The sequence below is a fragment of the Acinonyx jubatus genome, chromosome E1 (genome assembly GCF_027475565.1).
Source record: "Acinonyx jubatus isolate Ajub_Pintada_27869175 chromosome E1, VMU_Ajub_asm_v1.0, whole genome shotgun sequence".
Classification (NCBI taxonomy): Eukaryota; Metazoa; Chordata; class Mammalia; order Carnivora; family Felidae; genus Acinonyx; species Acinonyx jubatus.
In genome coordinates this window covers 2,314,625-2,331,852 of record NC_069397.1, presented here as the reverse complement: position 1 = coordinate 2,331,852, position 17,228 = coordinate 2,314,625, and the positions used below count along the sequence as shown (strand labels likewise).

General features: G+C 56.1%; 2 protein-coding genes across 3 annotated transcripts; both read right to left on the bottom strand.

Annotated features, from left to right (window-relative positions):
* Positions 1-645: 645 nt before the first annotated feature.
* On the bottom strand, positions 646-3,625 carry TNFSF13 (TNF superfamily member 13). The gene is made up of 7 exons (XM_027047353.2): positions 3,515-3,625; positions 2,419-2,688; positions 1,991-2,069; positions 1,793-1,840; positions 1,529-1,647; positions 1,188-1,326; positions 646-956 (listed from the first exon to the last, which is right to left on the bottom strand). The coding sequence occupies exons 2-7, from the start codon at positions 2,674-2,676 to the stop codon at positions 847-849; spliced, it is 753 nt and encodes a 250-aa protein (XP_026903154.1). The 5' UTR covers positions 2,677-2,688; positions 3,515-3,625; the 3' UTR covers positions 646-846.
* Positions 3,626-4,050: 425 nt separating this feature from the next.
* On the bottom strand, positions 4,051-11,953 carry TNFSF12 (TNF superfamily member 12). 2 transcript variants are annotated; one of them, XM_027047356.2, is made up of 7 exons: positions 11,611-11,953; positions 11,402-11,452; positions 10,934-11,009; positions 10,181-10,234; positions 10,060-10,095; positions 4,965-5,089; positions 4,051-4,778 (listed from the first exon to the last, which is right to left on the bottom strand). In XM_027047356.2, the coding sequence occupies exons 1-7, from the start codon at positions 11,767-11,769 to the stop codon at positions 4,527-4,529; spliced, it is 753 nt and encodes a 250-aa protein (XP_026903157.1). In that variant the 5' UTR covers positions 11,770-11,953; the 3' UTR covers positions 4,051-4,526. The 2 variants fall into 2 exon arrangements, with proteins under 2 accessions (XP_026903157.1, XP_026903158.1); XM_027047357.1 differs by having other exon boundaries at positions 11,402-11,449; positions 11,611-11,951.
* Positions 11,954-17,228: the final 5,275 nt, after the last annotated feature.

Below are 17,228 nucleotides of genomic sequence, written 5' to 3'. Positions count from 1 at the left end.
GGAGATCCCGGTACAGGGACGGGGCTGAGGCAAGGCAGCGGGGGGAGTGGAAGTCGTTTACTCTCCTATTTAAGTTTAAGCGGGTCTTGAGCAGAAAGAAAGCTCGAGGAGTGAAGGAAGACCAGCATTCGGGCCAAGATTTACCCGAGGCTGCCCGGCGACCCGTCCCAGCCCCGAGAGGCTTGGAGGGCCCGTCACGCTAGGGGAGCGGAGGGCAGGAAAGGCGGAACTTGGCACCCGTAGGGTGGTGTGTCTGCAAAGGGACTGTCGTCGTCGTCGGGCACCCCCTCCTCCTCCCCCCCCCCCCAGACGGGCGCACAATAAACACACCCCTGGAGATAGTGATGGGAGCCGAGCCGGGGCCCCGTTGGTGGAGAGGGAGGTGAGGGCGGGGCTTCTTGTGGAGGGAGGAGGCAGCGGGTACCTGGAGAGGTGTGGCGTGGGGAACCAGGAGTTTCCCGAGTGGAGGGAGGCTTCGTGGACTTCTGCCAACAGGCAGGCTGCTTCTCTCAAGCTGCCGCTAGATGGTGGTGCTGTTCTGGAAGCATTCCAGTGGGACTTAAAGTAGGTCTCCCCCAAGGCCTGGCACTGCCCCCCTTTTCTCCCCCCACCCCCCAAGAATGTGGGGCTGGATGGGGGACGAGAGCAAGAATTACACTTCTTTAATAACCGTGAAGTCGAAGTCCAGGGGATGGGGGCGGAAAGGGAGAAGGGAGGCACGGAGATTCGTGAGTCGTCAAACCCAGGGTTCCAGTCAACCCTAGAAGAGGCCTCTGTTCCTGTTAGCTCTTGGCTGCCTCCAGTATGTCCCCACCCCAGTCTTCCGAGCTTGAGACCACCTCAAAATCACAGTTTCACAAAGCCCAGGAAGGTTCCAGATGGCGAGAGGCTAAGCTTCGCCCTTCCCCGGGGGATTGTGACACTCAGAATATCCCCTTGGTGTAGGTGGAAGACACCTGAGAGGAGAGAAGAGATGCTCAGTGAGGTCACGGTCACGCAGAATGACGTCTCCCCTCCCTTCTCCAGCTCAACCTCTTTTGCGCTTTCTGTCCTTCATTCCAGGGCCACCTCTCCACCCAGGCTTCCAACCCCCTGCCGGAGCTTCCTCGTCACTCCCACCCCCGGGGTCAGAGAGACCCTGCTCTCCTCACGACCCCTCCCCCCTCCGCCGCCCACAGGGCTCCCACCTGCACTGTAGCAACTATTGTAGGCCCAGTCCGGATTGGAAGGCATACTTCGTATACAACGGAATAGCGTCTCCTGCCTTCCCCGGCCCTCCCGGGACACCACCTGACCCATGGTGAAAGTCACGTCGTGGAACAGGACCTGGCAGGGAACGGAGGAGAAACGAGATGGCTCAGTGCTGGGAGGCCTCGGGAGTCTGGACAAGAGAGCCAAGGAAGGAAGGAGGGTCTTCTAAGTTTGGTATGAACAGAAGGGTCGGGAATTCTCAGTAGCAGGACTTACCGGCCCTGGGAGAACAGACCTCCGGCCCCCCACATGAGGCGTAGGGTATGTTTGGGATTACCTGGCTATACAGCAGATAAACTCCAGTGTCCCAGACTCGAACAACGTATCCTTGGGCCTCCAGGCTTCTCCCACGCTTAAGAGCTGGTTGCCAGATCACCTCTGTCACATCAGAGTCCTCTGGGGGTGAGGAGTGGGGCAGTCAGGATCTCCCTGCATTCTCAGACACTCTTCGCCCCCAGGAGTCTCTTGGGCCTAGGTGCCAGCCCCCCAGTTCCCCAATCCGGCCCCTCCCCAAAAGCCGTTATCGAAGAAAGCTGCTCACCCTTAGAGGTGATGTTGATGGGGACAAGGTGCAGAACGGAGTGCTTCTCTGAGGAGAGAGGGGAATCTGAGCAGTGCCCACCTGCCCCAGCCGCCCTGTGCTCAGCCCCTCCACCCTCACCCTGGCTGCAGATCACCGTCCCCAGATCCCCATGCGGCTGGATCACCTCCCACCCCGGCTGCACCCCGGAGGCCTCACTCTTCTGTTTATGGGTGAGCACTGCTCTCTTTCTCCGGGACCTCTCCCCATTCTCCCAGGCTTCCAGGGCGTCAGGGCTCTGCTCACGGAAAGAGGGTCGGGGTTAGGCTGAGATGCAAGGGTCCCAGGCAGCCTCTCTTCCCAGCCCGCCCCCTCCCTCCGCCCCAGGAGTGCCTCACATCTCTCATGCACTCTTCCCCAGCAACCTGAGTCTCGGTGCTGGCTCTCCTCCAGGATCTGTTAGGTACGAGAAGCATTAATCTTTAACAATTTCCTTTCCTGGAATGGCTGCTCCCTTGACCTCCAAACCTGGGACCCTCTCTTGCACCTACTCAAAACTTTACAGACCGAGAGGCTAGAACCAAGAGGTCCGGAGATGGCCCCGCCATCCATCCCTTTCTCCCCCACGCCCTTCTCCCCTCACGCACCTGCTCCCGGAGGCTCGGCCACGGATGCCCTTCTTCCTCCTTGCAGGGCCCTCCAGTCCTCTGCAGCCGAGTCACCTCTCTCCTTAGATTTTGCAGCTCCGTTTGCTGGGTCAGCAGGGCCATGGCACACGCCACAGCCCCTAGAGCCGCCCCCCAACTCAACCAGAGGGCGACTGAGAGCGCCGGCTCTCGGGCCGGGCCCCCCATGTCTCCCGGTGGCCCTCTGGGGGCTGGCAAGGAAGGAGACGAGGCTGGCATGAGCTGGGGACCCTGCAGAGAGCAGTGGCCTCGGGAGTGGGGTGGCGAGGAGGTGGTGGGGAGGGTGGGGGTGCAGAAGGGAAGAAGAAGAGTGTTACGCAAGGGAGAAATAAAAAGGAACTTGAGAATAAAAAGGAAGGAGGAGGAAAACCGGCCGGAGCTCCTGGCACCCCACTGCGGGGCCGGTGGCGTCTTGAGACACGCTCCCCCGCCCCCCTCCCCCCCACACCCTTCTCCAGCCTCAGGAGAATTTGGTGACAATCTGTCTAGGAAGGACGGGACTGCCAGTGACACCCAGGAAGCAGCCCGAGCACGGGAACCCTGGGAGGGCCCCAGGAGTGGGGGAGGGAAGGTCGGCTGCCCCGGGGCACAGTGCCAAGAGCAGGGATGGAGGGACAAGCTGGGCGGCTTGGGGGTCAAGGGGTGAGGGTGGGAGACCCTCTGGCTGAGCCACGGGAGAGGTCTCTGGGCAAGTTGGCTGGGAATGACTGAACGTGCAAAAGGAGGGGAGGGGGCGGATGGGGAGGAGAACCAGGGTCGCGGAAGCCAGAAACTGGCCGAGTTCTGGGGTTAGGGCCAGGCCGGGTGTGTTGGAATAAGGCCTGCGCTACTCCCTGTGCTGAACTTGGCAAGCAGGACTTCCTGTTTCCCGAGAAAAGCTCTTACATAAGGCTCTGGTCAAAGAGAGAAAGAGACAGCCCCAAGCACCCTACCGCTGGAAGGTTCCTCCCCTGGACCCAGGCCCCCCCACTCCCCCGGCCGCATCCTGCTTCCTGACCCCGAGCTCCCCTGCGAGCCTGCTCCCACCCCACATCCAGGCCAGGGCTTGGGCCCGCACCTGCTGAATGTCCAGAGGCTCCCGCTCCTCCCAGCCAGGGATCACCCTCGGGAGGAAGCCCGCCTCCTAGGTAAATGAGGCGGCTTCTGCTGGACCTTGGGCAGAGGATTGATTTTTTTTCCTGGCAGTTTGCCTTTTGACTCTCTGTTCATGCCTCAGGGGTCAGAAGCATGTGGGTCCCCATTCCCGAGCCTGTACATTGCCCTGGAGTCCCAGCCGTCCCACACCCCACCCTTCGATGCCCAGCCCCCCTTGCCATGGCCCTCGGCTACCCTGAGAACTGTTCCCTAAGTCCCAATAGAGAGACCGTGGGGGCGCCTGGGGGGCTCAGTCAGTTAAGCTTCCGACTTTGGCTCAGGTCACGATCTCACGGTTCATGGGTTCGGGCCCCGCGTGCGGCTCTGTGCTGACAGCTTGGAGCCTGCAGCCTGCTTCACGTTCTGTGTCTCTCTCTCTCTCTCTGCCCCTCCCCTACTCGTGCATTGTCTCTCTCTCTCTCCCTCTCTCTCAAAAACATTAAAAAAAAAAGAGAGAGAGACCGTGGCTTATTCTCTTTAATATTCACTTATCAACATTTTGTCACAATAATAATAAAAATAATATCTGTTTTAAAAATCCACAGGGAATTATCGGGAAGGATCTCGTCTTGCTCTTAGCCCTCACGTTTGGGAACTCCTGGCCCCGTCTCAGTCTCCCTGGCGTCCAGCCCCTCTTAGTGCCTGAACAGGCGGTGGGGACCCACCCTCACCCAGAGTAGAGTAGACACAGTGTCCGGGGGCAGGGTGGGGAGGTTGTGGCCAGGGCGGGGAGTCAGGAGATAAATGGGGGGGGGGGCGTCAAAAGACCAGGGGTTCAGGAGCTAGTGAGGTGCAGGGGGGAGTGGGTGTCAGAGGAGAAGGGGGTTATCTATGTGGCGTGGCAACACGTGAACAGCCCAAGCAGCCTGCAGAGGGGGGGCAGGTCTGGGGCGAGGAGCAGCGGAGGGTGGGGCCCGGGGCGCCACCGGGGCCCCTCAGTGAACCTGGAAGAGTCCGAAGTAGGTGAGGAAGGGGGCGGCCTTGAGATGGGCCCAGGGGAGGGTGCGGATCCGCAGGGAGGACCCTGGCCGGAGGGGCAACAGCCCAGACACGTGGCAGAGGCGGACCTGGGACCCCGGGGAGCTGGCGGCCGTGGCGGAGAATTCTTCCAGGCAGCGCAGGGCCAGCGCGTCGTCCACCAGCAAATCGAGCTTCAGGTAGACGGCCTTCCCCTCGTCAAAGTGCACCTACGGGGAGGCAGGAGGCGACACGGTCTCCGTGTCCCCTGTCCTCGGTGACCCAGGGATCCACCCCCCCCCCAACCCCAGCGCAAAGCCCGAGCTCCCCGCCCACCTGGAGCTGCCCCCGCCCCGTGCCCCGGACCCTTGTCCCCCGGTTCCCGCTTCCCCCCCCCGGAGCCAGGTGGGGCTTACCTGACTGTACAGGTAGTAGAGCCCAGCCCGAGTGACTGTAAATTCCCCGCTCTGGCGGTCATAGCGCAGTGGGTTGGAGCTGTTGATTTTGGCCTCCTCCCAGCCACTCACCGTCCCGTCCACACCTGAATGTGGGTGTTCAGAGATCGGGGAGAGTCCCTTTCCAGGACTTCCTCACACTCCCCAAAGACCCATCGGGTCCAGAAGACTCGGGGGCCCGCTGGGCCCAGAAGACAGACACGTGGCCCCGGGCCCCGGGTGGAGTCACGGCCCACGGAGCCTGTAGTGTAATAGGAAGTTCCGTGCAGAAATGCAACGTATGTGTGACCAGAGGGCTCGGGAGCAACCCATCACCAGCCACTTCTGGGGAGAAGAGCCAGATGGAAGGAGGGGGGGGGGGGTTGATATTTTGTGTCTCTAGTTTTTTAAATATTTTTTAAAATATTTATTTTTGGGGGGGAGTGAGCAAGAGTGGGGGGAAAGCAGAGGGAGAGAGAGAGAGAGAGAGAGAGAGAGAGAGAGAGAATCCCAAGCAGGCTCCATGTTCAGCACAGTCTGTGGAGGGGCTTGATCCCACGAACCCTGAGATCATGACCTGAGCTGAAAGCAAGGGTCAGATGCTTGACCAACTGAGCCACCCGGAAGCCCCTGTCTCTACTGTTTGTCTGTTTTACTTTGAGACCATATACGGTACTTGAATCGTATACTACTGGGGTTATTAAAATTGAAAATAACAAGGGGCGCCTGGGTGGCTCAGACGGTTGGGCATCCGGCTTCAGCTCAGGTCACGATCTCGCGGTCCGTGAGTTCAAGCCCCGCATTGGGCTCTGTGCTGGCAGCTCAGAGCCTGGAGCCCGTTTCAGATTCTGTGTCTCCCTCTCTCTCTGCCCCTCCTCTGCTTGTGTTCTCTCTCTCTCTCAAAAATAAACATTAAAAAAAAAGTGGTACCCAAGTGTCCATCAGACGATGAATGGGTAAGGAAAATTGTGGTGTATCCATACAATGAGAAATTATTCAACCACAAAAAGAAATGCTACGGGGGCGCCTGGCTGGCTCACCCAATTGAACGTCCAGCTTTTGATTTTGCCTCAGGTCATGGGATTGAGCCCTTTGTCGGGCTCCTCTGGGATCGTGGAGCCTGCTTGGGATTCTCTCTCTTGCCCTCTCTCTCTGCCCCCCCACCCCAAAATAAGTAAACTTTTAAAAATAGAGTTTAAATGGGCGAATTGTATGGACCCTGAAGCACAGCTCCATAAAGATGTACCGGAAAAACCAACCAAACAAACAAACAAACAAAAAAACACCACTCTAGAGCCGGACCAGTTACAAATTGCAAAGAAGGTGAATACTAAAATGACAGCGCACAACTCAAGTGGCTTCCCGGGTCCTCCCAGGCCCGCCCCAGTCCACTTCCCCAATGTCCCCTCTCCTCTCGCTGTGCCAGCTCACAGGACTCCCGCCTCCTTCCTGTTCCCGCCGCACACCTGGCACCTTCCCTCGGCCAGATCCCGACTCCGCTGGGAACCCTTCCCCGGCCACCCTGGCGTGGCCAGTCCGGCCTGTCTTTCACCTGCTCGCCACGGCCCCCCGCCTTCGGAGCAGCCGATGTCGCAGCAAGTCATCCGGTTTAGTTACACAGGAGGAAGTGTGGGGTCCCACCCGGCCTTACTGTCTACTGTGCCGTGGCCCCCGGGGCTGGGCCTGCTCGGAGTGGGCGCCCAGAGGACACTGGTGGGAGGAAGGAGGGGGGTGGCCAACATGGCCCCCCGGCTCTGGCTTCGTGTGGCTCTGGCGGCTGCTGTCCCGAGCCTCGCTGGCGGCCTTCCCCCTCTGCCAGCCCCGGGGCGCTGTCCTTGCTACTTTCGCAAGGACGTGGTAACGCCTGGCAGGCGTTCTCCTGCCCACCTATGAGATACCCGTCACCCTGTAGACTCCCATGTGGGCCTCCAGCCCTGCTCTTTCCTGCGTCCTCCCCACCCCGCTCACTGTGCCGTCACCATCGGACCGTAATACCATCCGGACCCAAACTGAGCGCGGCGCCTCCACGCCGGCCTCACTTTCTGTCTCTGTTCCCGCATCTGGCTCCGGGTTCTTGCCCCCACGGGGTACCCAGGCCCCTCTCTGCCCCCCACGGTGTGGTCTCCTCCACTCTCACCGGGATTCTTCCCAGCCTCCTTCCTCCTTGCCCCCCCCCCCCCGCCGCCCCCCGGTCTCCCCGGTCCCCGGCTCCAGTATATTCCCTACACACAGCCACGGGGAGCGAGGTTTCAAAAACGCAGATGTGAGCCTGCCTCTACTTGCTTTGACCTTGGAATGATTTCCAGAACGCCTGTGTGGCCCGGCTCCATATTCTCGTCCAACCTTGAGTCTCATGCTGTTCCAGCTCCGACCCTGTTCCCCTCCGACCACGCTGGGCTTCTCCTGGTCGCCCGGCCTCATCATCCTCTTGCCAGACTCGGGCTTTGGCACAAGCGGCTCCTTCCACCTGGCACGCCCTTGACCCCTGGTGGTCCATCTTACATTCGCGCTTCAGGGTCTGCGCCTTTTTGAGACAGGAATCCCGACTCCACTGTAAAGTTGGGTGTCTTCCTCTTCGCCACCGCCTACCTCTGGCTACTTTCATTTTTGTTCCTGTCCCAGCCTACCGTAACTTGCAAATCCCTATGCCTGTCTCCTCTCCTAGACAGTGACTTTTTCTCGCGAACAGGTCTGGGTATCATTCCCCCGTGGGCGCCCGGCCCGGTCCTTACCAATAGCAGGTGCTCAGTGCGTGTGTGTTCCGTCAGGGGACGAATGAATGTCTGGGTAGCTGCTAAAATAAATGGCCCATCTGGAGGGGAGGAAGGCTGGCCTGGGGCCTGAAGAGGAGGGGGAGAGAAGGAGGGAGGGCGCGCCCCACTATGGGACCAGCCTGGGCGAAGGCTGGTTGTGGCCAGGGGGCACGGGGTCCCTGGGACCATGATGTCCGCCAGTGTCACCACCACAAACCTCAAATGGACATTCTTTATAGCCTGGCAGCCTTCCTGCTCCTCCCCACGAAGCTCGCCCTTGTAGTCCTCAAGATAAGCGTTTTGTACCACCTCTGCTCACCCCCTGCCCACCCTCCTCATTCTCCCGAGGACCTAGAAGTCATCACGCAAGGGCTCCCTCACGTCCCCCCACCAGCACTAAAAACTGACCTGTCGTCACATGCTCCAGGGGATGATGTGTTCCTCTCTTGGTTCTGGAACCCACCCCTGGCCCCCTTCCTGGACGCTGCCCTGCAGGCTCCCCCCACCCCCGCACCAGGCATGTCTGGGACACAAGCCCGCGCCGGCTGGGTTCAAACCCGGGCTCCACCCCTGGGTATCCTCGAGGCCTCACACAGGTTAAGTGGCCTCTATCTACCGGGCCGCCTGGGTGGCTCAGTCGGTTAAGCGCCCACCTCTTGGTTTTGGCTTAGGTCATGATCTCGCAGTTCGTGAGATCGAGCCCCGCATCGGGCTCCGTGCTGACAGCTTCCTTTTAGGGCTATTGCAGAGACTGGATGAATGTTCCATTCAGTAGCCGTTGGCTAAGACCCCTGTAGGGTTGCTCATCACCAGAAGGACTGCACCCTTCCTCCATACACAGCTCCCTCCAGCTACTGGCCTGTTGCTCCGCTTGTCACAGAGAAACTTCTAGAAAGGGTTGTCACCGTCTCCAATTCCTAGTTCCCATTTTCTTTTAACCCAATCCACACTGGCGTCCCTCCTAACAGGGCCACTGAAACCGCCCACGTCCAGGTCACCAGCTGACTTTTAAGGTTACCAAACCCAGCAGTCATCTCATGTGACCACTCAGCTGCATGGGGCACAGATGGCCACACCCTCCTGGGTGAGACCGAGTCTTCTCCCAGATCACAGGACACTCCCCTCCCCGGTTTCTTCCCTTCTGTCCGGCTGCTTTTCTCAGCGTCCATTGGGCTGTCTTTGGCCTCCCCTCTGGATGTCCCGAGAGCCTCAGGAACTCACTCTGGGGGTGCTTCTTCCTCGTGGTGTTTCATCCAATCCTACAGCTCTCAATACCACGTCTGTGGCTGTGACGCCTGACTATTCGCGTCCTGACCTAGCCTGAGCCGGCCCACGATGTCCGGCCAGCTATTTGTGGAAGCCGCTGGCTGATTATTAAACACTTAATGATTAATTTATGTATCTCCCAACCCATTTCTCCCCTGGTTAACGCCACCTCAATAAATGGCATCATTAGGGTTAGGGGCGCCTGGGTGGCTCAGTCGGTTAAGCGTCTGACTTCAGCTCAGGTCATGATCTCGCGGTTCCTGGGTTCGAGCCACGCGTCGGGCCCTGCGCTGACAGCTCGGAGCCTGGAGCCTGCTTCGGATTCTGTGTCTCCCTCTCTCTCTGCCTCTCCCCTGCTTACGCTCTGTGTCTCTCTCTCTCAATAATGAATAAACGTTAAAAAAAAATAAATGGCATCACAATTCCCAAAGATGCCCAAGTTCAAAACCTAGAAGTCATTTGTGATTCCTTCCTTCCCCTTCCCCCGCACAGCCGACTCATAAGCAAGCCGCTAGCTTCAAGCCACATACCGAATCTATCTACTTCACTTAGAGGCCTTGGCAATGCAGGTGGGATGGAGTAGCTGGGGGGGGGGGGTGCGGGGAGGAGAGTCTGGGAGGGGAAGGGGCCAGAGACTGGGTTTGAGGTTCTCAGGTCATAGTGCTGAGTTGGAAGGTCGGGTAAAGGTGGAAAAGAAGAGCCCAGTAGAAACATTTTGAGAAAAGTGATCAGAGTGGTGAAGATTCATAGAATACGGGAGGGGGGTGGCGGGGGGAGAGGAGGGAAGAATCCAATGTGCTTCTTGCACAAGAGCAAGGCCTAGTGCTTGGGTGGGGGCAGACTGCCTGGGTTCCCACGCCTGGGTCACAGACAAAGTCCAGGTGTGGGGGCTGAGAGAACCGAGCCCCTGAAGATTTTCTTGAACTGGCTTCTGGGGTTCCCCAGCTGAAGGCAGGGAGGACGGTGGGAAGGGAAAGGTTTTGAGGGGCTCCTTCTCCAGGAGGTCAGTGCTGTGGGGGGCAGGGGGAGAGCAGGGGCAGGTGGGAATGGGGTCTCACCGGCCTGCGTTCCGTCCTGTCCCGGTCGTGGGTGAACTGGAAGACACAGGAAAGGGTGGGTGAGACCTGGCCTGCCCCTCCACCACCCGCCCTCCCTGGGCATAGCTCCCCCATCACTCACCTTCATAGTGAGCTGCGATCGCTCTGCGAGCCCTTGCTTTCCGGCCTTTGGGGGCTGAGAATGAAGGAAAGACAGATGGGCAAAATAGTGCCCAAAAGCCACTCTCCAGCCCCTTCTCCCTCTCAGAAGCCCAGCATCCCCCTTCTGGTCCAGGCTCCTGTCCTCAGAACCTCAGGCCTTCTCTCTCTCCACAAGTAGAACCACTATATCATTTCTCATCCAAACTGGGTTGTTTCTGAGAGCAAAAGTCTTGCTATTAATAATCGCACTGACAAAACACTGGTAAGCTGGGACAGTCCTGTGCAAACCTGGGCCTGTAGTCATACGATCATCCCATTCAGAAGTTTCTTAGCTTATTTGGGCCCGGGCCCCTGACTCCCCAACGCCCCTCTGTGTCTCCATCAGGACCCCAGGGGCTCTCCTAACCCCAGACCATCCCTCCTTCCATTTGGCATAGGGTTTGAAATGAGAAGCAGGTCCAAGTGATGGAACAGGCTTCAGAGAGAGGGCCAGAATTCTAGGTTTGAGCGTGCCTCAACTGGTTAGCTGCATGACTGTGAACCGCACCCCCCCCCGCCCCGCCCAACACTGTCTGTGCCTCAGTTTCTCCATCCCGCCTGTCAGTGAGGTTCGTGGTTTCGGCTCTGCCCGCTTTGTGGGGCTATTAGGGCAAACAAACGCAATAATGAGTGCAGAAGCCACGGCAGACCCGTCACTGTTCCTATTCTGGAAGGTGGGATAAGGGGTGCTCACCGCTTCTGCGAGGCCGCGCCAGCCGCTTCAGGAAAGGCCCGGCATCTCGGCTTTCCTGTATCTGGAGATTCAGTTCCTAAGGGAATGAAGGGCAGGGCTAAACCAGGGTCTTGCCTGGGGACCAGCAGAGACGTAAACTGAGACCGACAGGGGGCCCCGTCAGGAGAGGCACCAGCCAGCAGCAGGCACAGAAGCCTTGGGGGGGGGGGGGGTCCAAGGGGAGGCAAGGTCCCCCCCCCCCACGTCTCATACCCCCCCTTCACCCGCGGCCAATAAACACTCCGTACTCAGGTGACCCAGACCCCTTGCACGCAGCCGTCACCCTCTCTCCCCCTCGCTTACCCGTGCACGGCGGTGCACACCCCCGCGCACACGCGCGGCCGGCGCCGCCAGGGCACACCCCGCACCCTCCGCTCGCACACGCTCCCCACGCCCAGACGCGCGCGCCCGCCGCCCACGGCCACTCACCGGCGGGTCCGGGTCCTCCTCTGCCACCAGCTCCCCCTGGGAAGGCTCCTGCTGGGAAGGAGGCAGCGTCACCCAGCCCTCCTCCACCTGACATCTCACCCTCCACCCATCTTCCTGGCCCCGAGCCCTCGGCCCACCCGGCCGCGCCCGCCGCTCCGCAGACGCGGCTCCGGGCCGGCCCCGGGAGGGCTGCGCCGCAGGGGCCTCACCTGGGCGGGCGGCGGGGGCCGGCGCCCCAGGCTGACCGCGGCCAGCAGGAGGCCGAGGCAGGCGAGCGCCAGGCCCAGGCCCAGCGCGAGCGGGGCCAGCAGGGCGGTGCCCGGCTCCCCCAGGAGCCCCCTCCGCCTCTGGCTCCGACGGCCGGCCATGGGGGCGGGGGGCTGTGCCTGCCGCGCCGCCCCCCCCTCCCGGGACCCGCGGGGGCAAGGGAGGGGGAGCGGGCGGAGCGGGCGGCGGAGAGGGAGGGGCGACGGACGCGCCCGGGGAGGGGAGCGCTCAGGAAGCCGGACGCTGCTCGTGCGCCGGGGCGCGGGCGGCCGGGCGCGTGCACCGCGCAGACCCCGGGAGGAGGCCCGCGCCGTCGGCCCCGTGCGCCCGCGGGGCCGGGGTTGGCGGGAGGGGCCCCGGCCCGGGGGTGGGAGGGGGGCGGCGGGGGCGCGGCGCGCGGGGCCTCCACCCGGCCCGAGGGCGGCGGCGGCGGCGTTGGCGGCGGCGGCGGGACCCCCGCGCCTCCGACGGGTCTAGTTGATTTCGGGCTCCTGCCCGAGGTCACCGCGCGGTGTGGTCGGGTCCAGAGCAAGTTTGGACTTTATCGGCTGCACCGCAGGCCGGTACTTCCGTGCAAGTGATGAGAGAGCCTAAGGCCCATTGAGGGCCAAGCGCAAGCCAGCACGATCCCCCCCCTCCCCGCCCTCCCCTGCCCCCACCCCCGAGATGGGATGTGTGTGCTATTCCTCAGGCACTCCCGGCCGCCCGAGAACAAAGGAAAGGAAAGAAAAACGAATGGTTAACTGATAGAGATCACAGTCGTGCAGGACCTGAGTCTCCCATCAGCCTGTAAATATTTTAGTAAAATACAAGAAAAAGGCAATCTTATCGATAGCCTCATCTCCAGACACCTGTAGACTCAGTTTCCTGGAGCCCCAGCATCACCCTCCCCTGCCTAGTGATGTGGGGAACACAGGCGAGAAGGAAATAGGTATGGGGCGCCTGGGTGGCTCCGTGGATTAAGCCTCCGACTTGGGGTCAGGTCATGAACTCACTGTGAGTTCAAGCCTTGCTTGGAACTCTGTGCTGACAGCTCGAGCCCGGAGCCTGCTTCAGATTCTGTCTGCGTCTCTCTGCCCCTCCTCTCCCCTGCTCTCTCTCTGTCTCAAGTGTAAAATAAAACATTAAAAATTAAAAAAAAAAAAGAAGGAAATGGCAGGTGACATTAAATGTCCTGATAATCGGCAGCCCATTGAGGCAAATCCAGAGAACATTTCTCCAGGAAGCCCCTACCGTCCTCCTGTCGATGTCTCACTGGAGGGGAAAACAGCCTTAGCCTGACAATGGCTGGGCCTTGGGTATCTTAGGAGTCCTCTTTGGCGTATCAAAGTCCTTCTGGAAACCTCCCTTTGGTCCTCACCTCCCCAACGCCTTAGTATATAAGCAGCCTTCACAACCCCCCGGGGCAACTCTTTCTACCCAGGGGTCCTGTCCCCGTGCTTTAATAAAATCATCTTGTTTTGCACCAATGATGTCTCAAGAATTCTTTCTCGGCTGTCAGCTCAGCTCTGAACCCCCTTCCCTCTTCAAAACCCCATCACGAGGAACTGGAAAAGAACCTGAGGACATGGTTAACGCGGGTCCTGTTTTCACTACTCTGGGCAGATCAGTTGGTGGTCAGTTAAAAAACGTGAGCATCTGGCGGTGGGTTGCGTCATCCTCTGCCCCGTTAGTGTTCCCCAAATGCATGTGTCTGGAAACACACGGGCTGCTTCCGGTAATCACAGGGCCTAAATGAGCTCTAGGAGAGCCCTATAAATGAATTTGGTAAAAGCCGGACCCTCAAGAATGCATTTAACACATGGGGCGCCTGGGTGGCTCCTCGGATTCTTGGTTTCAGCTCCTGTCATGATCTCATGGTTTCCTGCGTTCGAGCCCCTCGCCGGGCTCACCGGGCTCCTCGGTGAGCATGCAAAGCCTGCTTGGGATTCTCTCTCTTCCTCTCTCTGCCCTCCCCTCACTAGGACTGTTTCTCTCCCTCGCGCTCAAAATAAATAAATAAATAACTAACTAAAAAGAATGCATTTCACCTGTTAACATTCACTTCCGCACATTTGCAGTGAAAAAGGATTAGCAAACAATTCTGTTGCAAGAGGAATAATTAAAGAGGGTAAAGCAGTGATTCTAAGGGAAGTGTATGGAGAAACTTCTGCCTTGAGGCTCTATGTTGTCCTGCCCTTTTGTTCTGGAACCTGCTGACCTACCTTCCTCCTTCAGGGTCTCATCACTTTTATTCCCCATACTTGGGACACTCAGACCACCCCAGCTCAGAGTCATTTTGGAGGGTTTTCCAGATCATCTTTTCTAAACAGGATCCAAACTTCCCTCATTCTCTGTTCTGGTACCCCTTATCGGTTTCTCAGCTCTCACAATTTATAATGATAGATTGGCTACTATCTCCCCATCTACATTGTAAAGTATAAAATTATATATTTTCTGGCTTCTGCTTCTAGAAGAAGCGTCTATTTCTAGAAGGTAAATTCTATGAGGACTTTATTCACTATGTTCCCAGCACCTTGTCAAATGCTGGTTCCCCAAATGTCACTAGAACAAACTGTTGAGAAGACAAATTAGACTTTATTGCTTGCCCCTCAAAGGTCTGACACCTCATAGGGAAATGGGCAAGCCCACGACATTTATTGAGACCTTAAAGTCTGGTTTCAAGCAGGTGTTCCCATGCAGGGGCAGGAACAGGGGTTGTTGATTAAGGTAGGTAAGGGTTAGGGTGGAATCATGGAGAATTTACACAACAAGGTGAGAGGCTCAAATAGTCTTAAAGTGTAAACGGTCAGTTGGTATTTCTATTGATAATCAGCTGATTTGTTTTAGCCTTTTTTTTTTTTTAAGGTAATCTCTACACCCAAAATGGGGCTCAAACTCATGTCCTTGAGGTCAGGAGTTGCACGCTCTACCCGACGAGCCAGCCAGGTGCCCCTGATTGTTTTTTGTTGTTGTTTTTAATGTTTTTATTATTTTTTTTTAAATTTATTTTTGAAAGAGAGAGAGACAGAGCACGAGCAGGGGAGGGGCAGAGAGAGAGAGAGCCAGAGCGGAAGTTAGATGCTCAACCGACTGAGCCCCCCAGGCATCCCTTAAAGAGATTGAAGACAAAACATTCATAACATAAGAAGTAGATACTACATGAAAAAGGAACAATCAGAAAGCAATATTTCCCAGTGGCTAAAAATATGGTTGCAAAATAAAATAAAATAATTTTAAGTAGGTTTCATGCCAGTGCAGAGCCCAATGTAGGGCTTGAACTCACAACCCTGAAATCAAGACCTGAGCTAAGACCAAGAGTTGGACTCAATCGACTGAGCCACCAGGTGCCTCTTTTTAATTGTTTACAATTTTTATTTTTTTTTTTAGTAATCTCTACTCTCAACCTGGGGCTCAAACCCACACCCCAAGATCAAGAGTTGCACACTCTTCCAACTAAGCGAGCCAGGCGGCACCATAAAAATAAAATGTTTCATAGAAAGATTAAAAACAGAGACCTGGCTGGCTCAGTTAGTTAGCACGTGACTCTTGATCTCGTGGTTGTAAGGGGTTTTTTTTTGTTTTTTTGTTTTGTTTTTGCTGTTGTAAGTTTGAGCCCCACATTGGGCATAGAGATAACTTAAAATTAAAATCTTAAAAAAAAAAACAAAACAAAACCAGAGTTGAGGAAAACAACTGTATACAGCAAAAAAGATGAAAAGCGGGAAATCAGGGAGAGAAGATAGCAAACACAGAGGACCAATCCAGGAGGACTATACGGTTATTAGGAATCCTAGAAAATGAATTTGAATAAAAGGGAGGGAAGAAAAATATCTTAGGAAAACGATCAGAGATAATTTCCAGAACTGAAAGGCTTGTCTTCATTCTGGACGGGTCTGTTGTGTGCTCAAGCTAATGAATGAAAAATTATCCATGTGTAGATACTTCCTCGTGAAATTTCACAACATCAGGAATAAAGGGAAGATGTTAAAAGTTTCCTTTTTTTTTTTTTAATGTTTATTTTTGAGACAGAGAGAGACAGAGCATGAACGGGGGAGGGGCAGAGAGAGAGGGAGACACAGAATCCGAAACAGGCTCCAGGCTCTGAGCTGTCAGCACAGAGCCCGACGCGGGGCTCGAACTCACAGACCGTGAGATCATGACCTGAGCCGAAGTCGGATGCTTAACCGACCGAGCCACCTAGGCACCCCGCTTTATTTATTTTTTAAAAATGTTTGTTTTTATTTAGAGAGAGAGCGCGCGCACATGTGCAGGGGAGGGACAGAGAAAGAGGGAGAGAGAGAATCTCAAACAGGCTCAGCACTGTCAGCGCAAAGCCCAGTGTGGGGCTCGAACTCATGAACTGTGAGATCATGACCTGAGCCGAGATCAAGAGTCCCATGCCCAACCAACTGGTCACCCAGGTGCCCTGAGGTTTTAAATAAACTTTATCTTTATTTTGTTTTAATTTTTTAAAAATATTTATTCATTTTTGAGAGACAGAGCATGAGTGGTGGAGGGGCAGAGAGGGAGGGAGACACAGAATCCGAAGCAGGCTCCAGGCTCCCAGCTGTCAGCACAGAGCCCGACATGGGGCTCGAATCCACAAACTGTGAGATCACGACCCAAGCCAAAGTCAGACACTTAACCAACTGAGCCACCCAGGCACCCCATAAACTTTAAAAAAACAAACAAAAAAAGATATTATATAGGTAAAGAGTACAAGAAGAAAGAAAAACAATTAGAATCTCTAGTAGAAAAATTCCAAAACTGAAGAAGAAACTCTTTCTTAATTTTTTTTTTAGTAATCTCCACACCCAGCATGGGACTCGAACTCACGACTCCAAGATCAAGAATTGTTCTTCTGACTGAGCCAGCTGAGTGCTGCTAAGATTTTATTTTTAAGTAATCTCTACTCCCAATGTGAGGTTTGAACTCACCACCCAGAGATCAAGAGTCACATGCTCCATTGACTGAGCCAGCTGGGTGCCCCAAGAAACTCTTCATTTAAATGAAAAATAAGATAGGGATCCACGTGGGGTGTGGAGCCTACCTGAAAAGAAAAGAAAAGAAAAGAAAAAAAAGAAAAGAAAAAAAGGAAAAGAAAAGAAAAGAAAATCCTTACGTAATATTGATATGCTTTTTTTTTTTTTTTTTTTTTAAAGTAGGCTTTATGCCCAGCACAGAGCCGAATGCAGGGCCTGAACTCAGGACGCCGAGATCAAGAGTTAGGAGCTTAACTGACTGAGCCACTCAGGTGCCCCTAACTGATACACTTTTAATGAATGACCTTGAATGCTTGAAACGTTCTCCTGGACTGTAGGGTTGCATGCAGGAACTAGGACATGTACGGCTTGTGTTTTAGAGTCAACCTGTAGAAAATTCCAGAACACTTGGTTATGGTTGCAGGAAAGACTGTTGATACTCAAAATCTTAACTTTGTAACTGTGAGGCAAGAAGAGGTTGCCTGTGGAAGTGGAGAAAGAGGAGTTACGAGCTGGCTTCTCTCGCCAAAGACACTGATAAAATTAGAACAGAGGCTCACCTCTTTAAGAGAAATGAGTAATACAAAAACAAAAAT

What these genes read in the sequence shown, in the direction of transcription:
- TNFSF13 (XM_027047353.2), bottom strand. Translation starts at nt 2,676, where the DNA reads ATGCCAGCCTCGTCTCCTTCCTTGCCAGCCCCCAGAGGGCCACCGGGA. An exon ending in CATCAACATCACCTCTAAGG is followed by an intron (nt 1,648 to 1,792) that starts GTGAGCAGCTTT and finishes CCTCACCCCCAG; the next exon opens with AGGACTCTGATGTGACAGAG. An exon ending in CAATAGTTGCTACAGTGCAG is followed by an intron (nt 957 to 1,187) that starts GTGGGAGCCCTG and finishes CTCTCCTCTCAG; the next exon opens with GTGTCTTCCACCTACACCAA.
- TNFSF12 (XM_027047356.2), bottom strand. Translation starts at nt 11,769, where the DNA reads ATGGCCGGCCGTCGGAGCCAGAGGCGGAGGGGGCTCCTGGGGGAGCCG. An exon ending in GGCCCCCGCCGCCCGCCCAG is followed by an intron (nt 11,453 to 11,610) that starts GTGAGGCCCCTG and finishes CCTCCTTCCCAG; the next exon opens with CAGGAGCCTTCCCAGGGGGA. An exon ending in TCTACTACCTGTACAGTCAG is followed by an intron (nt 4,779 to 4,964) that starts GTAAGCCCCACC and finishes GCCTCCCCGTAG; the next exon opens with GTGCACTTTGACGAGGGGAA.